Genomic DNA, 25,101 nt, shown 5'->3' with positions numbered 1-25,101 from the left:
TCCCGATTGGCTCACTTAGTGAGCCCTCCTCTAATTGGAGGCCTCTGCACAGACTCCCTCTGGCCTGCTTTAACCCCTACTCTTCATGGTGTGATGTAACTGCCCCACTACAACCTGGAAAAATAGTCCACTATGACCAGGCATGTCTTTTTAATTTACATAAATCTGAAGCTAGTCTCTTCCAAGGTTTTGCAGGTAGGGGTGTTTGTACACTGTATTGTTCAGCATTGTCTCTTAAGTTGATTTGTACTGGATCTCCTTTCAAAAGTCTAATATTATCAAATCCTCTCTCAAGCTCCTCCACCTTTCTCACTAGGTCCATCATGGCTGCCATGCTGCAGCTGAGAAGGTCACTGGTCTTTGATCCTTTGATCACATACCTCTGAATGCAAAGCTTTTGTCTTTATAAGTTTCTGTGGTGAATTGACCCAGAAAGTTCAGAATAACTCCAAGGTTAGTCAGAGCTGTGTCAGGCAACTTCAGCTCTGGAAGGGGTTGAAGGTGATTGCAAGTCCCTTCTGTGATGACTGTGATGTCAGTTCCTGAGTCAATTTTAAAGTCAATAGCCTTGCCATGAATATTCAGTTTCACTCTCCAGGCAGGGTGTATGTCATCACAAGTGGTAGATCCCAGAAACAATGGCTCTTGATTGTCTGTAATATGAGTCAATTCCCTGCCTGCTTTCATGTGACAAACAGCTCCAAAATGTCCATATTTCATGCATTTATGACATTGTGTGTCTTTGGTTGGACATGTTTCATCATGTGACTTTTTCCACACCTTGTGCCTGCAGGCTGGAATTTGTTCCTCTTAGCCTGGGAGTTCCTTGCCTCAGGGGTTTTATGCTAGTTATGTTTAACACTCAATTGTCTCTTTACAGTTTCAGGTTTTTCAAGTTTGTCAGGTTGCTCTAGGTTTTGCTGTCTCACCAGCTCAGATTTCTTTGCTCTCAGTATAGCTGTGCCTAGTGTTAAAGCTCTCTTCAGTTATGGCTACTGTGAAATATTTTTATCTTTTAACCCAGTAACCAGCCTGTCTCAGGTATTTTCATGTTTTGCATTCCCACAGTTTTCAACCAACGTATGCCAATCTCTTATAAAACATTCAACATTTTCCCCTGGCTCTTGAATTTTTTGATGTAAACATGCTCTTTCATAAACCACATTTCTCTGTGGTAGAAAGCATGCATCAAACATAGCCAGAACCCTTTCACAGTCATCTTTGTGACTGTCTTCAGTAAAGTCAAATGATATAAGTATATGCTCTGCTTGCTTCCCCATAGCATAAATTTAAAAAGATACCTGTAAATCAGGGATCAGCAACCTTTGACATGCGGCCCGTAAGAGAAATCTGCTGATGGGCCAGGACGGTTTGTTTACCTGCAGCGTCCGCAGGTTTGGCCAATCGCAGCTACCACTGGTCGCGGTTCGCCGTTCCAGGCCAATGGGGGCTGTGGGAAGCGGCGGCCAGCACATCCCTCGGCCCGTGCCACTTCCCGCAGCCCTCATTGTCCTGGAACGGCGAACCGCAGCCAGTGGGAGCTGTGATCGGCCGAACCTGCGGACGCTGCAGGTAAACAAACCGGGCCAGCCCGCCAGCGGATTTCCCTGATTGGCTGCGTGCCAAAGGTTGCCGATCCCTGCTGTATATCATTAGTTTCCTTGTGGAGCTTGGTAGGTATGAGAAATCTGGCAAAATATTGTGTTCAGTCAGTCCATTCTGAAGGTTTGTCAAAGCTAAAGTGCTCTGGGGTACTGAAGAGTGGCATGTTGATGAGATCCTGCAATCTTTGTTGCTTTGTTCCTTCCATGTGCAACCTTTATTGCTGTTTTCCTTCTGTTTCTGTTCTTAGTTTGCTTCTGACACCATGTCATATACTTCTGTACCTGATATGGAATGGCTACATAGCTTGCTTATGCACATCAGATGTGCTCAGCATAAGATCATTTAATACACTGCCAGATATGGCTAAGCTTAACTTTAAAAAAGGTATTTTACACATGGTCCACTAGTGGCATAACAGTATAATACAGTTTAATATTCCATTACATACACTAATGTTATTTCTATAATTCCAGATAGGGAAGTATCTGAAGTACAGCTACCCTCACTATTGAAGAGGCCCCTGCAGCACTCAGTCTCCAATAGGCCTCTCCTCTCCTCTCTTCTTCTCTCTGCCACCGTCCTCCTCACAGTTCCTAACAGATCTTTCTCCTCCTGTTTCATTGTTTTTGCCCTGGCAGTCATTGGAAACATATTGGCTGGGCCATTCTTTGGTTGGAGCTATGTGTTTCTGTGGTGGTCACATGCAGAAAGCCAGGAGAGAGTCAGAAAAGCAGTGTCAGTTTGGCCCTGAGAGGAATCCAAGTGAAAGAGCTTATTTTGGGCAGAGTAGTGGCTGGAAAGGTAGGCATGGAAATTGTGAAGCAAGGAAACTGACTCTTGTTTGTTTCTACTGTGTTCAGGGAAACAGGACTTTGTATACCTTCTTTGTAAATAAACACTATTGCGCCAAAGAAACACCTGACTCTATCATCATTTTATCTTCCTAAAGGAAACAACCTAGCAATACCCCAAATATTGACCAACTACTCTGGTCAAGGGGCAACAATATTTTGCAGTTACCACTTGACAAGTATTGTTTATCTATGCCTCACAACATCCCTATAAAATAGATAAACACAATTATCCCTATTTTCCAGATGAGGAAATGGAGGCTAAGAAAGGTAAATTGTTCAAGTTCCCATAGAAATTCAGTGTCAGGACCAGGTTTAGAACTCCGGTCTCCAGGCAGTGACGTCTATGACTCATCTGATAAACTTAAGGACAATTAGGACTCTCAACCTTGGCAGCCTAGACTACTATGGGTGGAAAGTTATATCAGAGACTATTAGGAGTTCACGGTCATATCATCTTTAAGCTTATTTTCTCTAGATATTTAAAAATATGTTGGGCTTGATCTATGATTTTTTATTTGATCTATGACCTCACTGTAACTATAATTTTGAAATTCTCAAGATATTTAATTTTCACTATTAAAATAGAAGTTCCTTTCCAGAAGCCTTGGATTGATACCCATGACTTTTAGTCATGCAGTCTAAATGCTGTTTGTTTTTAATCTATGGACTGAATCCTACTGCCATGGGAATTCATGTGAGTTTTGCCATTGACTTCAATGTGAACAGGATCAGACCCAATGTCATTAATTGTTGGTCATACTCAGTTAAAGGGTGTATGTGTGTCTTTTTTCTTAAACATACAGGACATGATGGCTGAGCAAGATTCTCAGTATCTTATTGAACTGGATGGAAATAAGCACCCAAATGAGCTCTTTGCAGTAAGTACACTGCACATAAACTAAGACAATTTACACTAGAAAAGAACCTGTGTGCTGTAGCTATCATCTCTATAAAGATGATATTGGCAACGTTATTGCTCTATAAGTCATGACACTATTGCTAGAAAATAACTTCTTTGGGATGCCTGTTCCACTTGTTACTGCCAAAAGAAATCTGATTATGCTTACTAAACATTCCATATCTTAGCAACAAGCCATATCATGTTGCATCAGGTTATCATCGTCATCATTTAATGTAATTTGTTAAATTGACAAACACCATTATTAGCATGGATGAAGTTATAAAAGCATTTACATTATACTTCTGATTATCCAGGTAGCCTGGGGGGGGTATAGATTTTATCTGGATAATTGAGAGTTTGGATAATAGAGAAGGGAGGAATCATTCAGCAGCAGGGGGGCCTCCCCCACAGCTGGGAGCTCGTCCTCCTCTTCCTGGCAGTCCTAAACTGGGATTCCTGTTCTGCCCTGCTCACTCACTCCCATGACAGCGGGCCTCAGAGGGTTCCCTGTACTGCCACAGACCTAGTGATACCCAATTCCTGTAGGTGCAAGGTGTAGGGCAGATCAGAGACCCCCAGCCAGCCTCTACACTGCCCTGCCAGGACTACAGCCTTCCCTCCTTGCACCTGCAGGGATTGGGTGTCAGCAGCCCTGCGGCAGAGCAGAGAGCCCTCTGCAGCTCCGTTGTCACAGCCCCATTCCCTCCCTCCTATGACATCTGGGCTGCAGAGGGTTCCCTGCATTGCTGCAGGAGCCATTCAGCAGCAGGGTGGCCTCTACCATGGCTTGGGGCTTGTCTTACATAAGAACGGCCATACCGGGTCAGACCAAAGGTCCATCTAGCCCAATATCCTGTCTTCCAACAGTGGCCAATGCCAGGTGTCCCACAGGGAATGAACAGAACAGGTAAGCATCAAGTGATCCATCCCCTGTCACCCATTTACCAGCTTCTGGCAAACAAAGGCTAGGGACACCATCCCTGCCCATTCTGGCTAATAGCCATTGATGGGCCTATCCTCCATGAACTTATCTAGTTCTTTTTTGAATCCTGTTATAGTCTTGGCCTTCACAACATCCTCTGGCAAGAAGTTCCAGACTGGATGTTGTGTGAAAATATACTCCCTTTTGTTTATTTTAAACCTGCTGCCTACTAATTTCATTTGGTGACCCCTAGTTCTTGTGTTATGAGAAGGAGTAAATGACACTTCCTTATTTACTTTCTCCATACCAGTCATGATTTTATAGACCTCTATCATATTCCCCCCTTAATCGTCTCTTTTCTAAGCTGAAAAGTCAAGTCTTATTAATCTCTCCTCATATGGCAGCTGTTCCAAACCCCTAATAATTTTTATTGCCCTTTTCTGAACCTTTTCCAGTTCCAATATATCTTTTTTGAGATGGGGTGATCACATCTGCACATAGTTTTCAAGATGTGGGCATACCATGGATTTCCTCCTCCTTACAGTCCAGTCGGGGGGGCCACTGCTCTATTATCTGAACCTCTGCATTATCCAAATCCCTTCCTTGTCCCCCAGCATGAGATACAGAGGGGACAGGAAAGGGATTCAATTAATGTGGAGATTTTGGATAAATGGGATTATACTTTACTAATTTTTTTCAATTATTATTCAATAAAATATATTTTATGAATTAGTTTAGCATAATTTAACCTAAAAACTAGTTCAGACATTTTTAATGGCATTGTGGCATTGCTTAGCATTGCAAAGCGAGACATGGATTACATTTCTGGATGGTATTTTCCATTTCCCAGAAGTTCTATGGAGTCTGTGTGCTTAGCCCCTGTAGTTGAAGTTAAATTCTCATGTCACTTTATAGCCAACTTTCCTCCTAACTAAAAAGCGGTGTTAATGAGCAATGATGGGAGTCCTGTCCTGTGCTTCGGCCAGATGGGTGGTTGTTGCAACATGGGGCAGCGAGGGGGAGGTGTAAAATGAAAAAAATGGGAGTGTCTTCAATCTCATGGACAGTACTCCATCACTGCCATTTCACCATATTCTCACTCCCCTGAATACAAATTAGGACCATGGTCCAGTAAGCACTTATACATGTGCTTAACTTTACTACTTGAACTACTAGAACTTTACTACTACTACTATTACTTATGGTAATAAAATTAAGCATGTGTGTGTTTGCAGAATTGGGGCCCAAATTTATATCAAAACAGTAAAATAGAGAGATTCAATATGAATAAATATATTAAAGATCATCTGGTTATGTAATAATACCCACAATCTGTTTCTACCCACCCCTGAATAATGGCAAAGCTCATTATATGCTCATCATGGCAAAATTTGCTTTCTTGATCTCAAGAATATTTGCATGCATACTTCCTATACCTAGGACAGGAGCCTGTGTCTTAGATACATTGTAATATCAGTTAATTCCCATTGACAGGCTTCTTTTTTAATGTATTTTTGCTTAATGAATAACAAAGACTTGTACTAACTTCCAAGTCTATAAACAGATTCTAATCACCAAAGGAAATCATTTAAATTCTCTCCTCACCCCTTTTATCACACATCATGAAAACCCTTTGCATACAGGTCTCACCCACTCCCTAATGAGCAGAAAGCCTTTGCAGTATTATCTATCCCTCCCCAGCTCTAGACCATTTACAAGTCTGGGACTCATTTCATGAGTAGAGGCAGGAAAGTTAGGGCTGGAGTAAGAGGTTTCTGCATGGTCTATCCCCCTGAACATCCAATGGGAACTCTGCTGAATATGTAACAGGGCCCCTGGCTGTACTACTGGGCAATGCTGTGTATACTGGCAATATATAAATACCAAGTTATAATTTTCAAACACATCAAGGATTTTTTCAGATCACAAAAGCAATTTTAAATGTTAATTTATTCAAAATAATTTTTTTCTTTAGTCAGTGATAGCCCGGCTTCAATCCATGGGCCTTCGAAATGGAGCTCTTATAACCAGACTTCAAAACCCAGAAGAAGAGCTCTCAGAGGGGATGGAAACTGTAAGTGTGAAATTTGCATTTCTAGAAATTTGATTGCTTGCAGTAATTACAGTATTTGTGCATTATTCTTTATATTATGTTCTTTGACTATGATAACTTTGTTTTAGATGCTCTGCTTTATCATCAAATATTATAAATTCAAGCAGTGGAGGCATCTACAGTATGCTAGTGTGGCAAAGAAGTGGATTTAAAAAATGAGTTTCACACCTACCCATGTACAGATCAGAACTTTAGTAAATATCCCTAGATAAAACAAGTATGGGAAGCATATGCCTTCAATCGTAAAAAGGATCTGATTAAGAAGGCTTTGGACTGAAGCTATTTTGAAAAAAACCTATAGAAAATCCTTCATAAAAAAAGATTTGTTGAAAGAAAATTTGGTCAAAGGATAAAAATCCCATCAGCAGGCTGGTTTCATACCATTTCCATTTTTCCTCTGGAAGCTTTGTGACATATCTGATAAAAAACAAAAATAAAAACGCTATGTGCTTCAGTTCCTAAAAGCAGACACATTTTACTTTCCACATTAAAGTAGAAATAAGGTAGATTAGTGTTGACCTCTTCTATCTTCATCTATAGTGTGATTTCTGTAGGGAGATCTCCTGAAAAAGAGAAGTCCTGTGGGCCCCTTCTATGTGCAACTGAGAACATAGATGTCTTACAGACAGAAAATTCTTAGGGCTCATCAGTATGATATCCTTTGACATCCTTTATACTAATAAGTATGCATAGTGATCTTTCCTGTTGTGTCACCAAATCATCAAAGATTTGATAAGTTGCTAGTGAGACCTTCCTGACTATGGTTACTTTTACAGAAAAAAATATATTTTCACAGAATACATCTTTAATAGATCCTGTGAATGGTCAATGAGTAAGATTCCTGTGTATTGAGAAAGACAAAAAGTAATTTTGGTAATGGATATGTTTCCCATCCTCTGTTTGATATGTCTTGCAAATAGTTCTGTCAAATGATTAATATATCATAATTGGCATTTCCATTCCACAAACCTAGAACTCAGGTGTTTCTCCTCAGCTTTTGGTCTCCTCTTTGCCCCTCCGATACCAATCTCCTTAGCTAAGGATTACTTGTACTGCCCAATGTATTTAAGATTTTCTCTTTCTCCCAATCTCCTATGACTCGCTTTATTATTGAGTCTTTTAGTAATGCCAGCTCTGAAGATATAATGTAAGTTATTAGTGCTTCATGCTCTTTTAAAAATGTATATATTCGTTTTTACTACAAATCATTTTTTTAAAAAATAGGGTTATGTTTAAAAATTAAATATCTCAGATAGTTATTCCTTACAATGGAGTACTGCTAGTCTGAAAAAAACTTAATTAATTCACATATTTTGGTTTTAAAATAGCTACTAAGCACAATGCAACAATTCTTTAAGAAGGGTATACTCACTTTCTTAGAAAATATTTCAAAATGATAAACCACACAAAATAGGGCATGTACAAAATATAGGTAAAAAGGTACATATACTTTTATTGTTGTTCTAATTAACAGGATGAACTTTTCCGGACTCTTTCATCCTTCAAAATAATAGCACCTAGATACCGATGGTGTAGAAGCAGGTGGGGTCGAGCATGTCCTGTAGCTTTAAAAGAGGGTAACATTGTAATGGGGCTTCCAGATTTAGCTGTCAGGTAAGCAAAATTTGGTATGATTTGGGTGTTAGATCTATGTTTTAAGATTAACCATGTATATTTTTCAATTTTTTTAAAGTTTCCTAGGTAAAATATATTTATTTTCATCTCAAGAAGCATTGAGAGAATTTATGTTGAATCCACGTCCCTATCTGCTACCACCTATGCCACTTCCTCCTTGTAAAGTAGTAGTATTTGGACCTCCATTGTCTGGAAAAACAACTCTTTGTAACTGGATTGCAAACAAATATAAAGGAAAGGTGGGTATATATAAATATTTTTAAGTAACTTGTAGGGTTAGATTTCCAGATTTTAGAATGTTATTTGAATAGTAGTAAGGATGTTAGATGCAAGATACTATACGTATGCTCTTCACTTCTGTTTAAAAGTAGTACATATTGTTCAGATTGTCTTTAGTCACAGCAGCTTGATGTGAATACTATCGATATGTCTGATCTCAAACAGTGATACATGCCACCCTCTCATTCCACAAAGGCTATGTCCACACCACATAGTAGACCCATATTTGTGTACCTGAGCATGCAAACCCATGCTTTCCAAGCTCATCTTTGAGCATGTACTTTGCATTGATACACACACCTCATATCTGCCCTTTATCCAGGCCAACATGTTTATACTGTGGTACACTGATATATATGATGCTGTAGCTTCTGGGGGTATAGCCTAGGGTTCTTAGCACCTTTGCTAGCTGTAGTGACTCTAGAGCTTGGTTTATGTTGTATTGTGGGAGAACTTGTTTATCCATTCTGCAATACCAGAAATGCTCTGAGCCCACAAACAAATCCAGCTAAGCTATTTTGGGTCTGCACACTCCCTGCAACATGAGTCAGCTCAGTAGGCATGTCTGGCCTGGGCAACACCAAAACTCCATGCTCTGGAACCATCCCACTGCCTTCAAGCAGAACCCAACCTGGGAACCATGATACCTCTCTGCATTTCCAGTTGCTTCTACAGTTGCAGGTGTTGGGGCAGGTGAAGCAGATTCCCCCACAATGAGCAATGATAGACTGTGGGGCTGCTGCCAACTTTATAGATGCTAAGGGAGCCCAAACCCTTCAGATCCCCCTCCAGCCGAAACCCACACCAGACCTGGTAGAAATGATTGATGGGTCACTCCTATTGCCAGGACCAGTGACTCAGGAGACCATCCCCTTAAAGGCCATAGTGGTAAGGCACCAAGAAACAATCTGCTTCAGTGTGATCCACTCCCCATTCTTCCTGATAATTCTCAGCATTCCTTGGCTGGAACAGCACAATCCATGTATCTCCTAGTGTTGGAGGAACATTAGTTTTTCTTCTGAATACTGTCAGAAAGTGTGCCTCTAACAAAGCGAGCAACCCCCAAGTGACCTTCGCCCGGGGCCCCAGGATGGGAGGAGACCCTCAGAAGCAGAACCCCAGATGACAGGAGCTAGCCAGGCAGGAGTGGCTCCAGGCCAGAACGTCGGCCCCCCCTGACAAGTACTGCGACAGCTCAGACAGCATGCCATGACCAGACGGGGCCCCAGAGACTAAATACATCCACCACTGCAAATAGGACTGAGTAATCCAGGCAGCACAGGAGACTACAGCTGTACCAGGAGGGCATTCTGGCATAGCCAACTTATAAACAGAACTGTACATGCAAAAAAAAATATGAATCTGTGCTTCAGAAGGCTAATACCCCAAACCTCTTTCAAACAATAACTGTGTTTCTAGTAAAAAGTTAATGCTTGCTGCTTGTTTAATTTTTTTCCAGTCCTGGAATCCATCTTACATCCCAAATGGTGTCAGGCTGAGGTGGTTTAGAAAAATGGCATGGCTACTGGCCTCAGCACAAGCAAAATCCACACACACACCTAGCATGTAATGACAATTATATTGGGCATAATTTGGAAATCCCCCCATTCTTAATAGCAATAACACTAAAAATGGTGACTACTACATACCAGGCTCTGGCTCCGGGGCTTATTGTGCTGTTTCTTCCTCTGCAGACTCCTCCCCAGGGTCATCCCCAAAAAGGCCCTCCAAATATTGACCCAGGATGTCCAATATCTGATCCTCCTGTGTAGCCTGATTGAAGCCAGGTGGCAGCATTGTGGTCTATTCTGTGCAACTCCAGGCTCTCTTCCAGGAGTGTCCCTTGTCCTTGCTTCCTTTTTTCATGGATTTATAAGCATGCCATCCCTGCTCAGCAGACTGTCGTGCAGGACTGTTGACCATGTGCTGTGTGCAGTTCCCAACAACCAATCAAATTCCTTGTAGTAGGGGTAGCGAGCTGAGTTGTTCCCTGACACACCAGTCCCATCCTTCACTTTGCAATAGGCAGTCTTGTGGTACTTACTCTGTTCCCAGGCCTGATTATCAGTATGGTGGATCCCCAGTGCCACCAGCCTCTGTGGCTTCATAAACATGCAGGTTTCTAGTACTGCTGCCAAAGTAATGGATCTTGCTCTCCTCACACCACAGCTTGGCCAGTATGTTGATGTGTTCTTCTGGCCAGTTAGCAGTGTGCTGGGAGGTGGGCAATAAGCAAGGCTTAACTGTGTTAACAATCAAACAGTCAGCATGGAAAGGGAAGAGTTAAATGCCCAGGAGCTGTATTTAAACCAGGACATTGCTTCCGATTCAAGGAATCACATGGGAAGTTGGGGGAGAGAAATGTGGGATATCATTGGCAGAATCATAGAATATCAGAGTTGGAAGGGACCTCAGGAGGTCATCTAGTCCAACCCCCTGCTCAAAGCAGGACCAATCCCCAACTAAATCATCCCAGCCAGGGCTTTGTCAAGCTTGACCTTAAAAATCTCTAAGGAAGGAGATTCCACCACCTTCCTAGGTAACCCATTCCAGTGCTTCACCACTCTCCTAGTGAAAAAGTTTTTCCTAATATCCAACCTAAACCTCCCCCACTGCAACTTGAGACCGTTACTCCTTGTTCTGTCATCCGGTACCACTGAGAACAGTCTAGATCCATCCTCTTTGGAACCCCCTTTCAGTTGAAAGCAGCTATCAAATCCCCCCTCATTCTTCTCTTCTACAGACTAAACAATCCCAGTTCCCTCAGCCTCTCCTCATAAGTCATGTGCTTCAGCCCCCTAATAATTTCTGTTGCCCTCCGTTGGACTCTTTCCAATTTTTCCACATCCTTCTTGTAGTGTGGGGCCCAAAACTGGACACAGTACTCCAGATGAGGCCTCACCAATGTCGAATAGAGGGGAATGATCACGTCCCTCGATCTGCTGGCAATGCCCCTACTTATACAGCCCAAAATGCCATTCGCCTTCTTGGCACCAAGGGCACACTGTTGACTCATATCCAGCTTCTTGTCCACTGTAACCTCTAGGTCCTTTTCTGCAGAACTGCTGCCTAGCCATTTGGTCCCTAGTCTGTAGCAATGTATGGGATTCTTCCATCCTAAGTGCAGGACTCTGCACTTGTCCTTGTTGAACCTCATCAGATTTCTTTTGTCTAGGTCCCTCTGTATGCTATCCCTACCTTCCAGCATATCTACCACTCCTCCCAGTTTAGTGTCATCTGCAAACTTGCTGAGAGTGCAGTCCATGCCATCCTCCAGATCATTAATGAAGATATTGAACAAAACTGGCCCCAGGACCAACCTTGGGGCACTCCTCTTGATACCGTCTGCCAACTAGACATGGAGCCATTGATCACTACCCATTGAGCCCAACGATCTGGCCAGCTTTCTATCCAATTTATAGTCCATTCATCCAGCCCATACTTCTTTAACTTGCTGGCATGTTTGAACACAAGCCTTGCAACTTGGGCTTCTGCTACTGCCATCTTCACTGCTAAATGTGTGGGCTTGGATGCATGCTACAGCAGAACATGGGCTCATACTTATACCCCTGGGTGAGCCAGCCAGCCCGCGTTGTGAGAGGATACTGGAATGTGTTAGAGGGCTTGAGCTTAAACATAGTCAGAGTTTGGGTTTACTATGCAGTGTAGTATACCTTAATACTTTCATGTAGTAATTTATTTTTACTAGTATAATATCTTTCCTTATTTTAACTGAATACATGTTGTGACTGTATGACTATAGACTAGTAAGGCAGCCCTTATTGGAGAATATAAAGAAAATTGAAACAAAATTTAATCTTGTATCTTAAAAATACAAGGCCAGAGTTTGAGAGGTGCTAAGTATCCACAGCTCCCATTGATTATAATGGTTAGAGGGTTCTCAGCAGGCACTCAGCACATTGCAGGGTTTGGATCACACTTCTCTCCCCCTACATATCTTCTTGAGAGAGATGCTGAGACCATTTAATTACACCTCTACCCCGATATAACGCGACCCGATATAACACAAATTCGGATATAACGCGGTAAAGCAGCGCTCCGGGGGGAGGGGGGTAGGCTGCGCGCTCCGGCGGATCAAAGCAAGTTTGATATAACGCGGTTTCACCTATAACACTGGTCTACAATTTTTGAGAAGTTGTCTGCTTCAGAGATAAAATGTGCTATTTATTATGTATTTTGATGTGCTGAATTCAGATATGACAATTAAAACAACTGGTTACTGTTTCTAAGATATTTAAGTTTTTACATTTTATGTCTATGTATATTGTGTAGATAGTAAGTATCAGAGGGGTAGCCGTGTTAGTCTGAATCTGTAAAAAGCAACAGAGGCTCCTGTGGCACCTTTAAGACTAACAGAAGTATTGGGAGCATAAGCTTTCGTGGGTAAGAACCTCACTTCTTCAGATGCAAGTGTTTTGTGTAGATAATAGAGTTTTAATCATAAATTGTAAACTTAGGTCTTTTCATGTGTTTATGGTTGCTTTACATGATAATATTTCACCTGTCCTGTTTATGTAACACTTTAAAAATCAGCAAAAGGGTTATATAAATAAAATTTATTATGAAACAAAAGGCAAAAAACTATTATGTACATAGTTTAGTCCTATTCAGTGTCTACTCGGCGCTTCTTAGCTTGTCTCTTGTATTCATTAAATGGACCATCTCTTGTCACTGTCCAGCAATAGTCTGCAAGCATTGATGGGCTCCATTTGCCCTGATAGCGTTTCTCCATTGTTGCAATGTCCTGGTGAAATCGCTCGCCGTGCTCGTTGCTCACTGCTCCACAGTTCGGTGGAAAAAAATCTAGATGAGAGTGCAAAAAATGTATCTTTAGTGACATGTTGCAACCAAGGCTTTTGTATGCCTTGAGGAGGTTTTCCACCAACAACCTGTAGTTGTCTGCCTTGTTGTTTCTGAGAAAATTTATTGCCACTAACTGGAAGGCTTTCCATGACGTCTTTTCCTTGCCACGCAGTGCATGGTCAAATGCATCATCTCGAAGAAGTTCACAAATCTGAGGACCAACAAAGACACCTTCCTTTATCTTAGCTTCACTTAACCTTGGAAATTTTCCACGGAGGTACTTGAAAGCTGCTTGTGTTTTGTCAATGGCCTTGACAAAGTTCTTCATCAGACCCAGCTTGATGTGTAAGGGCGGTAACAAAATCTTCCTTGATTCAACAAGTGGTGGATGCTGAACACTTTTTCTTCCAGGCTCCAATGACTGTCGGAGTGGCCAATCTTTCTTGATGTAGTGGGAATCTCTTGCACGACTATCCCATTCGCAGAGAAAACAGCAGTACTTTGTGTATCCAGTCTGCAGACCAAGCAAGAGAGCAACAACCTTCAAATCGCCACAAAGCTGCCACTGATGTTGGTCATAGTTTATGCACCTCAAAAGTTGTTTCATGTTGTCATAGGTTTCCTTCATATGGACTGCATGACCAACTGGAATTGATGGCAAAACATTGCCATTATGCAGTAAAACAGCTTTAAGACTCGTCTTCGATGAATCAATAAACAGTCTCCATTCATCTGGATCGTGAACGATGTTGAGGGCTGCCATCACACCATTGATGTTGTTGCAGGCTACAAGATCACCTTCCATGAAGAAGAATGGGACAAGATCCTTTTGACGGTCACGGAACATGGAAACCCTAACATCACCTGCCAGGAGATTCCACTGCTGTAGTCTGGAGCCCAACAGCTCTGCCTTACTCTTGGGTAGTTCCAAATCCCTGACAAGGTCATTCAGTTCACCTTGTGTTATGAGGTGTGGTTCAGAGGAGGAGGACGGGAGAAAATGTGGGTCCTGTGACATTGATGGTTCAGGACCAGAAGTTTCATCCTCTTCCTCTTCCTCGTCTGACTCAAGTGAGAATGATTCTGGTGCGTCAGGAACCGGCAGTCCTTCTCCGTGGGGTACTGGGTGTATAGCTGATGGAATGTTTGGATAATGCACAGTCCACTTTTGCTTCTTTGACACACCTTACCCAACTGGAGGCACCATGCAGAAGTAACAATTGCTGGTATGATCTGTTGGCTCTCTCCAAATCATTGGCACTGCAAAAGGCATAGATTTCCTTTTCCTGTTCAACCACTGGCGAAGATTTGTTGCACAAGTGTTGCAGCATATGTGTGGGGCCCACCTCTTGTCCTGATCTCCAATTTTGCAATCAAAATAAAGGTGATAGGCTTTCTTAACCATAGTGGTTATACTGCGCTTTTGTGATGCAAAATTCACTTCACCACAAACATAGCAGAAGTTATCTGCACTGTTCACACAAGTACGAGGCATCTCTGCTCACTTTGGCTAAAACAGAAATGTATCCCTTTGCAAAATCAAACACTGACAAATAAGAGAGCACGACACTGTATGATTTCTAGAGCTGATATAGGGCAATTTGTTCAGCAGAGTGATGTAAGCTTCGTTATGATTGGATCATCCATGATGTCTAGGAATAACATGATGCAATTCATATCATGTATGATGCAATACCAGCTTCAGATTACATCATTCATTGCTTTGCCTAAAAAGCAGGTACTGTCCAAACCCAGTCATAGATTTATTCATAGATCCAGTCAAAGATGTATTTTAGTCATTTCTGGTTTAAATTGAGATCCCTTCCCTTTATAACTCATTTATCCTCCGCCATTCCCAAGTCAAGGGTCGTATATACTGACCCAATAGCATATCTTGAAAACTAGAGCCAATCAACAATTTTAAGCATCATTTTCGTTCTCAGTGACCCAGAATTAGTAAAGTTTGACTACATTTATTTCAGAAGCATTTTGGCTGTAGAGCAGTGTAACGCAGTAAGACTTTTTGGGTCCTGAGGACAGCTTTATATTGGGGTAGAGGTGTAGCTTTATGTTCTTAGTGGGTCATTAGTGCACACATTCAAAATGTATGGATTTGTGGAAAAAATGCAGTAATTTTGTGAAATCTAGTTACAGGAAAGTAACCTATTTTGGAGGTTACAATTATGATACTCCTAATTTTTCCCTTACGGGGGAAGATAGTTGTCAGTTATTTACATTAACTGTGTGGGGAGTCTGTGTCTTATCTTTTGCACATAAGAGAAGAAAAATTCATAACAACTTGTAAGTAACTCACTGCACAAACAAACTATGAGACAAATGCCGCTTTCACTGAAATCTGTGCAGTTTTTCCAAATACAATTACTATTGTAACTGACTGTTACAGAATTGCGTGATCTGTGCCTGAATCTGTGCATATGTTCATCTATGTATCAAATTTTATTACGATTAATTATTTAGATTTATTTTTATGTTTTCAAATATTTTCTTTAGGTTCTTGATATGGACAAACTTATTCAACCATGTATGGAAGAAGCAAGGAAAAAAATCATTGAGCAAGCTCGTATTGATGCAATAGATGTTGCTATTACAAAAGTGAAAAATAAGCTGGAAATAGAAAAAATGTTAAAAGAGCAAGGTGAATAAGGTGTTTCCCAGCTTTTTGGGCTGTCTTGTTTGCTTTTAGGTTAGTTAAATAAAGCAGCTACTATTTGGGAATGTTTTAAACCCTCTATCAGCACATATAAAAGGCATCATGGTTATAGAGTTGTAAAGTTGTTCTGGAAAGTAATTACACAAAGCATGGGATTTCTCTTTGGGCGTCACTGTTTTACCCAGCTGTGTCTACTCTATGGGTATGCTATGTTGTATTAAGCTGTGTTCTTTTCCACAGTTTTATTTTCAAGCCAGAATCTTTTCCAGAAAAACTGTAATTAGAATATTAAGGAAGTCATATGTTAAATATTAACTAAATGTTATATACATGGGGATCAAATGAGGGAAATGGCAAAGTGGAACATTGAATATAAATATTCTAGAATTGAGGGTGATAGTTATGCACTAAGGAGCTTCAAAATATGGTTCTGACTAAAGCTGGTCAAGAATTTTCCATCAGAATGATTTTCCAACACAAAATTCATTTTCTGCAAAATCAAAATTTTAGAGATGAAAATTTCAATGTTGCTAGAAATTTTTGATATTCCATTAAAAAATTGTTCCCAATTCCATGTTTCCTCCACTCCTCAAAGCCCGCCTAGCAGGCTGCTGGAATCGTGGGTTACAGGGCCCCTGGCTCGAGGGCTGTCCACCTGGGGGGCTGCCTTAAAGCTGGGGTTACCAAGCTCACCAGCTGTAGTCAATCCAGATACTGACCGACAACATAGCATCCATGTTCTATATCAGTTGCCAAGGAGGAGCTCGTCCCCACTCACTATGCACCGAGGCTATGAAACTGGTGCATACTCCACAATGTAACCATCACAGCTGCCAGAACATGATGGAGGACATGCTAAGCAGACATTTCTCTCAGGAGCACAAATGGGAAATAAACAACAGAATCCTCCAGTCAGTATTCCAGAAATAGGACTTTCCCTCTGTAGACCTGTTTGCATCATCAATAAGCTAAAGTGGCCACTGTTCTGCTCCAGGAAAGTACTGGGATCCCAGTCACTGGGGGATGCCTTCCTCATTCCATGGGATGCGTCACTCATATATGCATTCCCACCGATACCACTAATCTCGCAAGTAATTCACAAGATACAGACTGACAGGTCCCATATCATACTGATTAGTTCCAATGTGGCCCAGACAGACATAGTAACCTTACCTGATGCGCATAGTGGTCTGTGCCCCATGAACTCTTCCACTGTGGGCGGATCTCCTTTCACAGAACAAAAGCAGGACACCGCACCCAAATCTGGAGAAACTTCATCTCAAAGTGTGGCTCCTACTTGGTTCCAATATGACGAATTAGCCTGCTCAGAACAAGTGAAACATGTTATTAAATAGCACGGGATCCACCACTCACAATACTTATCTCCAAAAATGGAATTGATTCTCACTATGGTGCCAACAAAAACAGTTGACTGCAGTCACAGCACTACTCCCATTCATACTGGACTACATACTGGAACTGAAGGAATCAGACTTATCCATAAGCTCAATTAAAGTTCACCTAGCGGCTATTACAGCCTTTCACCCTAAGTTTGAGGGACCCTCCATATTTCCACACCCAGTCACTAAACACTTTCTCACTGGCATACAGAATATTTACCTGGAAGTCCAACCCGGTAGTCCAACAATCTTCACCCACATGGGTTTTAAACCTTGTGCTTATATGCCTCACCAGAGCCCCTTTTGAAGCCTTGGCGAACTGCTTACTCCTTCATCTATCTATGAAAGTCACATTTTTGGTCATGATCACCTCAGCTAGATGAGTGAGTGAGATTGGGACACCAATGGCTGATCCCCCCTCCCCACCCCCCAATGTCATATTCTTTAAGGACAAAGTCACGTTGAGACCACACCCAAAAATTTTACCTAAAATATTAACATCCTTTCATATAAATCAACCCATGCACCTCCTCACATTTTACCCCAAACCACATGGGAACTCACAAGAGGCCATTCTACATACACTAGACATCAGGCGAGCCATAGCGTTCTACTTGGACAGAACCCCAAGCCCTTCTGGAAATCTCCAAGGCTGTTTATTTCCACAACGCTCCAACTGATGCGTAATATCAACCCAGAGACTATCCAAATGGATTTCTACATGTATCCAACTTTGCTATCGACTGCATAACACAAAACACCCATGAGGGATCAGATACCACTCCACACATTCCATAGCAATGTCTATAGCCTTCTTGAACAATGTACCTCTAATTGACATATGCAGGGTAGCTACCTGGGCTTCTGTGCATACCTTTGCACATCACTATGCCATCACTCAAAGTTCCATGTCAGATGCTATAATAGGCCTTACTATGCTCTCTGCAACAACATATGCAAATCTGAAGCCCCTTCCATCCACAGTGGGGCACTGCTCTACAGTCACCTGAAGTGGAGCATTCACAGGGACATCACTCATAGAAGAAGAGAGGGTTGTGCAGTAACTGAGGTTCTTTAGATTTGTGTTCCACTAGGCACCCGCCTTTCCTCCACTTCAGAGTTCGCTAAAAGAGCTCTGCAGTAGAGAAAGAACTGAAGGGGTTGGGTCATGCATGTGCTAGATGAGGTGCCAACGGCTCTGCAAGATGACTACTATGCACGCGTGCCCTGACTGAGCACTGCTACCGAAAATCTCCGATCTATGACGCAGGGACATACCGACACCTGCAGTGGAGCAACCACAAGACACTCATCTCGAAGAACCTCAATTACTGCACAAGGTGAGTAACCCTCTTCTTTTTAGGAGTACATTAAGTAACCAATGAAAACAACCATTCAAATTTGGATGAGCTTTACATAAGGTTTTGAGACATCAGCCCACTAATGAGAATGTCCTATATCCATTCATCATCTTTTGCCTCACTCTCCTCTTCTTTTTAGTGATTTTGTGCACTAAATGAAGCTAAAGAATGTTAGTGTGAAGTGTGTTTCTACAAACTTTCTACATGGAACTCACATTGACTGACTAGAACAAGGACAGCTGAGTCACCTACCGCTTCTCACCACTACAAAAAAAGTCAGGGGCCTCCTCCATGATTAGAACATGGATCATAATGATTCTATTAACCACCAACCTGTACTAAACACTATGAGCTGCTAACTAGGGTCACTGTTAGCCACTGCCCTATGCTTTTAAATAAGAACCAATGATGAACTAGTGTGATAGTTAATAAGTATTAAACAATTGGTTTTCACACAGATATCAGTCCCCGCTTGCTTTATCTTCTTATGCCCATCACAGTTGAGAACACAAGGCTCACACCTCCAGTATGATCCCAGACCTCCAATTCTGCAGCTCTTGACAGCTTTACTCTACTTTTTTGGCCATCATGCACATGGGGATCAGAAAAGCAAAGCTGTCATGGCACAGCACACAAAGAAAGGTCCTCAGAACAGGGTACAAAGGGCGGGCACCTTCTTCTCATCAGATCTCAGTCTCAAGAAAATTGAGGCGGGAAAATGATGTTTCTACACAAGAGGGTTGAGGGGATGGTGGAGGTGGCTGGTGGTATTTCTAACTTCATGGAGGAGACCAGTGGTTGCAGGTGTTGTGTTTTCCTCTCTTGTTGTTGTCCAAGCCCCTGCTACTAGTGTTCTTGGCTTCACGGAGGCTACCAGCATGCTAAGTTGTGGGGTGGAAGCCAGCAGCTGCATCATATTTCACGGACATTCTGTGTTCCAAAAAAAAAAAAAAATCTAAGTTTGACAATATTTAGAATCATTGCACTCTATCAAGATTATAGAAATGCTCTCATCAAGTGTGCTTTATAATGTTTTTAAATGCTTTTTCTGTTTTGTTTTGTTTTTTAACTTTTTCAGGTAGAGTATTTTGCTTCTGTTTTTATTCAAGACAAATAGTTACTGAAATTAGGGTTAAAGAAGTAATTTCAAATAAATATGTTTTTGTCTTATGCTATGACTTCTGTAAATGTAATGATATTTCACAGCTGCAATAGATGCCCAAGAAACTGGCAGTTACAAAGAAACAGATGAATATGAAGAAAGTGAGGCCACTAAGCCTGAGGAAGAAAGAAGCATGGAAGAGCAGAGTAGAGATACAAGATCTGACACCAGCAAAGGTAAAGAAATATTTATCTATTTTGTCCCACAACCATTATGTGCTATCCAAGTGCCTTATATTCAAAAAAGAAAATATATATTTTTCCCTTTCTCCTTTTCTCATCTCCATTGTCAGAATATTTTAAATCTTCTTATTTATTGTTCTGCGGAAAAGCTAAACTGAAAACGTGAGTTTTGCAGTTTGTTCTGAAAGCAGTGAGGATAGGTACTTTTGATGCTAATGCTACATTTCTCCATGTGCAAAAAAATTCCCATTGACTTTTGATAGGAGTTAGGCATGCATTTTGGTGAAAAGTCTGCTGTTTCCATATACTTTTTTTTTCTATAGCACAAGAGTTTTTCATAGGTGGTTAAGAAAAAAAGTACTAAGGCTGTGGTGCATATGCTGGCAATACTTCAAATGACTTTATTCTGTTGATACATATGCAACTTTTATGCTTCCAGGAGGCACACACCTGATTCAACCATCCTTACAATCTCCACATGTCCATGTCAGTCTCAGACTTCCTTCACATTCAACTCATAGCCTTCACAATCCAACTTACTTTTCTTTAATACCTGACCAATCCCTCCACACCACATACTCATTCTCAACTCTGACACACTGAGTACCCAGCTCTGTCTCTTCCATATTTTCTCCACATACCCAATTCACACACCTTTATAACCCTCCAAAACCAATCCATCTATAATACTTTGCCATTGACTTGATCTACATTTTTATATTTTGTAATAGATATAGGATATGGGGTATTGGGAAGGAATGGGTGGGGAATGATTTGGGTGTAGGGGATGTGAGCTGTGAAGGAATGGAAGTTGGAGCTGTGTAAACATGAGTTATGTAAAAGCATTCTAAAGGTATAATTAACTAAATTATATATAAACAAATGAATTAGTGTTGCGCTGTTAATAGATATTAATATTTATGTTCACACAGAAAAGACTGACAATTCTTCAGAACAAGAAGCTGAATCATCAGGTAAAACTGATTAATTCACCCAAACACACAAGTGCTTGAAATATAATTCAGGTAATTATTGTACCATGCATGTAATTGATATAAACTTTGGGTCTAATTCTGCAGTCATTAGTCTCTGCCTGACACTACTTGCATGTGTTGTAAGACATGTAAGCAATTTTATATGAGATATGTGATTAAATAGTGGGAGCTTTATCTAATATAAGAACTCAGGGCCCATTTCAGCAACCCTCCATTATGTCGAGTAAGGATGGTGGAACCAATCAGGCCCTCGGTGATACATAGGACACCTCGGAATTTACAGATATATCATCATATTAAAATTACTGAAGATGGAAATTAATGTACAGTATGTACTATAGATGGAATGCATAAAAACAGCTAGAATTTGTGTTCTTCTTGGAGTGATTGCACATGTCCATTGCACTGTACATGTGCATGAGCCTTGTGCACAGTTGTCAAGAGATTTTTCCCTCAGCTGTACCCGTTGGGCCTCTGTTGCCTCGTACCACTGCACACAGGTATCAAGGACCACGCTGTCCCCAACCCCTCTCTGTTCCTTCCTACTTCTAGCAATAGTGGTTGTTGTTGTTGATGTGATCTTCGTATCTACTTATCTTCCCATCCTTAGTGCATATAATACCTGTAGTGTTAGTTTTTAGTATATCTGTAGGATATCTGTAAATAGTTAGTTATAAGAATAAGTATTGATTAGTATTTTTTTAATGTAGGGTTACCAATGCCCAGTTGAGTACCCAGTTTGGTACCAAACTAATGCCGTGTTCTCCTGGCTTTAAGGCCTGTTGTTCATGTAACAGGTCTATGCCGTGAGTGACCCACACCCCAGCTGACTTAAGTGTCTGGGAGATGCTCAGGTAAGTGACAAATGTCACATTTGTAGCAGTTTCAAACACTTCTCGAAAATGGACAGGGCTGTCTGACTTGAGTACCAGCTTAGGGAGTCTATGCTTCATCCACTGTTGGAACTTTTCCACTCTGTATGGGTACCAAGAACATCCAAGTCAGTCAGGAGTGCTAGACTTGATCTGACTGAGTCCACAGGTAGATCCACATCACTGGTGCCTAAGAAGATACTGCATACATTTCTTAAAGACTTAGTAGTGGGGCCTTTCAAGTCTACTACAAAGGCTCTGAGTTGACGCAAGGACTCAGAGGGGTGCTCAAAGAAGTCGTACCCCCAGGAGCACTCTATAAGCCAGGAGGGATTGCTGACTCCAGAACCCAGAAAAAGTCCATTGAGACCAACCTCTGAATGACGTAGCATACCTTTTGGTACTGCAGACACAGGACCCCTTTCCTGTGCTGTCAACACCTGAGGTTTTTGAGGTAGCCAGGTATATCCATAACCTGTCAGTGCCGTCTTTTCCTGCAATTCAGGAATCTCACACAGTTGGATTGGAACTACACACTTCTACCATCCCAAGTCCAACTCCAGAGCACTGTTGAGTACCGACCACTTCTTCTCTCATGGCACCTCTGAATAGGATTCCATCTAGAGGCAAGCCAGCAATGATATTACCAGTATCCCCTTCTCCAGACTCAGAGCTTGGCTCTCAGGTACTGACAGGTCAGTTCTCCCATGGTGTGCGGAAGGGGGCTCCTCATCAGACTCTGAAGCTGAACCTTTATTGCCCCAAGCATGCACAGTAGCTCCAGTGGGGTGCCTGCCTGCCGTGGTACCAATCACAGCCTCAGCACTCTAAGAGCCAGTGGCCTCACGTAGCTGGGTCCTACCTCAGTACCAATGGCCCTGTTGGACCCCTGGGGTCTTCCCTCCACATTATAGAGCCTCTCTGCTCCCTTCCCACCTTTCTATCTCAGCTAGGCACCAGGAGCATCTGCATGGAGGCCATCATCTTCTCTCCCCTGGTCAGGGCCGGCTCCAGGCACCAGCTAAAGAAGCAGGTGCTTGGGGTGGCCAATACCAAGGAACGGCACTCCAAATGCTATTGGGGCATCACATCCGGGTCTTCAGTGGCAATTCGGCAGTGGATCCCTCAGTCCCTCTCGGAGCGAAGGACCTGCCGCCGAATTGCCACCGAAGAGTGGAGTGGTGTGATCGTGCTGCCGCAGCTTTTTTTTTTTTTTTTCCTGCAGTTGGGGCGGCAGAAAACCTGGAGCCGGCCCTGCCCCTGGTACTAAGACCAGTACCATGCAGATGGAAACACATGCTCAGTACTCTTCTGTAGAGGAATTGGAGGAGTGACCTCCTAACACACTTAGCCTATTCTTCGACATCACCTGATGAGGCAGAGGGAATGAGTCTACCTTTCCCCCTCCTGATGATTTCAGAGCTCATCCAGATTTGTTGAGGAGGGTCGCTGCAGCTCTGGATATCCAAACAGAAGAGGTACAGGAAAGGTCACACAGGCTCATGGATATTTTTGCCTCTGAAGGACCCTCTAAGTGGGAATCTGGAATCTGTCAGGATTTTATAGCAGACAGCTTAGGATTGTGAGCCAGCAAGCTCTTCTCGGGCACTACAATTCCATCCTATGGGATAATATCCTGAAGTTCAAAGACAAGCCTCATGGTGAGACAAAGCAGGAATTCTCTGTAATAGTGGAGGAGGACAAATTAGTTGCCTTGACAATGTTGCAGGCAAACCTGGATGAGGCAGACTGCAGCTTGAGCTATGGCTTCGTCCATCACTATGCAGTGTTCATTTTGGCAGCAGTCATCAGCCTTCTCTAAGAAGTGTAACAAACAATTCAAGACCTTCTTTTTGAAGGTCCCTTACTGTTTTCCAATAAAATAGAAGAGACGCTTTATAGTCTTAAGGATTCAAGGGCAACCCTTAAGTCTCTGGGGATCTATAGACTAGCAGCAAAAAGAAAGCCCACAGCATTCCCACCAGCTTCAGACCTTCTGTAAGATCTGAGGCTTTTTTCTGCAGTAAGCAGCAGCAACCATAAGCTGAGAAGCAGAGAGTCACATCCTCACATTCCATCAAAACAATATAATATTGAGCTGTTAAGAAGGTGCTCTTGTCCTAATAGTACCCACCATCACCAGATAAAGCAACCCATCTTAAGATGGTGTGACGGGGCAAGGCCAGATGGCTATAGGAAAGTAGTGAGAAACAAGTATGTTAGCCCCAGGCTAAACAAATCCCTGTTACCATGATAACCAAATGGCAGTTGCTCCAGGTTAATCAAGACACCTGGGCCAATTAAGATCCTTCCAGAAAGCAGTGGAGACAGCTAAGTTGATTGGGACACCTGAAGCCAATCTGGGGCTGGCTGAAACTAGTTAAAAACCTCCCAGTTAGTCAGGTGGGCGTGCATGTCAGGAGCTGTGGGAGAAAGTTATGCTGTTGGAAAGACTGAGCAGTATACACCATATCAGGCACAAGGAAGGAGGCCCTGAGGTAAGGGTGAAGTGGAGCTTGAGGAAGTGGGGGCTACTGTAGGGAAGTAGCCTAGGGAATTGTTCGTGTCCCGTTTCTAAAAGGTCACCTACCATAGCTGATACTATTAGGGTCCTTGGGCTGGAGCCCAGAGTAGAGGGTGGGCCTGGGCTTCCCCCTTTGCTCCCCCCTCCCCCCGATTAATCACTGAGACTGGGAGACAACAGTGACTGTGCAAGGGAGGATAGTTTCTCCTCACCTCCCTCGCTGGCTTATAATGAAAATGGCTCAGTAGGCTGTGCCCCTTGCCTCTAGAGAGAGAAGGAGGGTCACAGTGAGCCTCTGAGGCTAGCAAAATCCGCCAGGAAAAGTGGGACCCATGGAGACAAGGACAGAGCTTTGTCACAATGGTTAAAGAAAACTTTGTTTGACAGCATCCTGTCTGGCAAGGAATCACTTATCAACAGTTAAAAGCAACAGAGGGTCCTGTGGCACCTTTGAGACTAACAGAAGTACTGGGAGCATAAGCTTTCATGGGTAAGAACCTCACTTCTTCAGATGCAAGTGAGGTTCTTACCCACGAAAGCTTATGCTCCCAGTACTTCTGTTAGTCTCAAAGGTGCCACAGGACCCTCTGTTGCTTTTTACAGATTCAGACTAACACGGCTACCCCTCTGATAATTATCAACAGTTGTGCTTGTGAAATCTATACTTCTTTATTGTTTTGCCTTTATGGTCCCTATTTCTCCATTGTTTATCTGTATGGTTTCTGTCTGATTCTTTGATTGTTTCTGTCCGTTGCATAACTAACTTTGTAAGATTTAAATCAACTAAGGTGGTGGGATACG

General features: G+C 42.2%; 1 protein-coding gene across 11 annotated transcripts in view; it reads left to right on the top strand.

Moving 5' to 3' along the window:
* Positions 1 to 25,101, top strand: part of AK9 (adenylate kinase 9) — a 156,721-nt gene that overhangs the window by 34,479 nt on the left and 97,141 nt on the right. For 10 of the 11 annotated variants that reach the window (XM_065590208.1, XM_065590205.1, XM_065590206.1 and 7 more), the window contains 7 exons: positions 3,263 to 3,337; positions 6,258 to 6,356; positions 7,870 to 8,009; positions 8,089 to 8,269; positions 15,645 to 15,789; positions 19,772 to 19,903; positions 20,842 to 20,883. In XM_065590208.1, the coding sequence (XP_065446280.1) occupies positions 3,263 to 3,337; positions 6,258 to 6,356; positions 7,870 to 8,009; positions 8,089 to 8,269; positions 15,645 to 15,789; positions 19,772 to 19,903; positions 20,842 to 20,883 (814 nt within the window). Of the gene's footprint in view, positions 1 to 3,262; positions 3,338 to 6,257; positions 6,357 to 7,869; positions 8,010 to 8,088; positions 8,270 to 15,644; positions 15,790 to 19,771; positions 19,904 to 20,841; positions 20,935 to 25,101 lie in introns of all 11 variants that reach the window. The other variant, XM_024102465.3, reaches the window with a different exon arrangement.

Source organism: Chrysemys picta, chromosome 3, assembly GCF_011386835.1.
Source record: "Chrysemys picta bellii isolate R12L10 chromosome 3, ASM1138683v2, whole genome shotgun sequence".
Taxonomy (NCBI): Eukaryota; Metazoa; Chordata; order Testudines; family Emydidae; genus Chrysemys; species Chrysemys picta.
The sequence above is the reverse complement of the archived record's forward strand: the minus strand, read 5'-3'. Positions and strand labels throughout refer to the sequence as shown.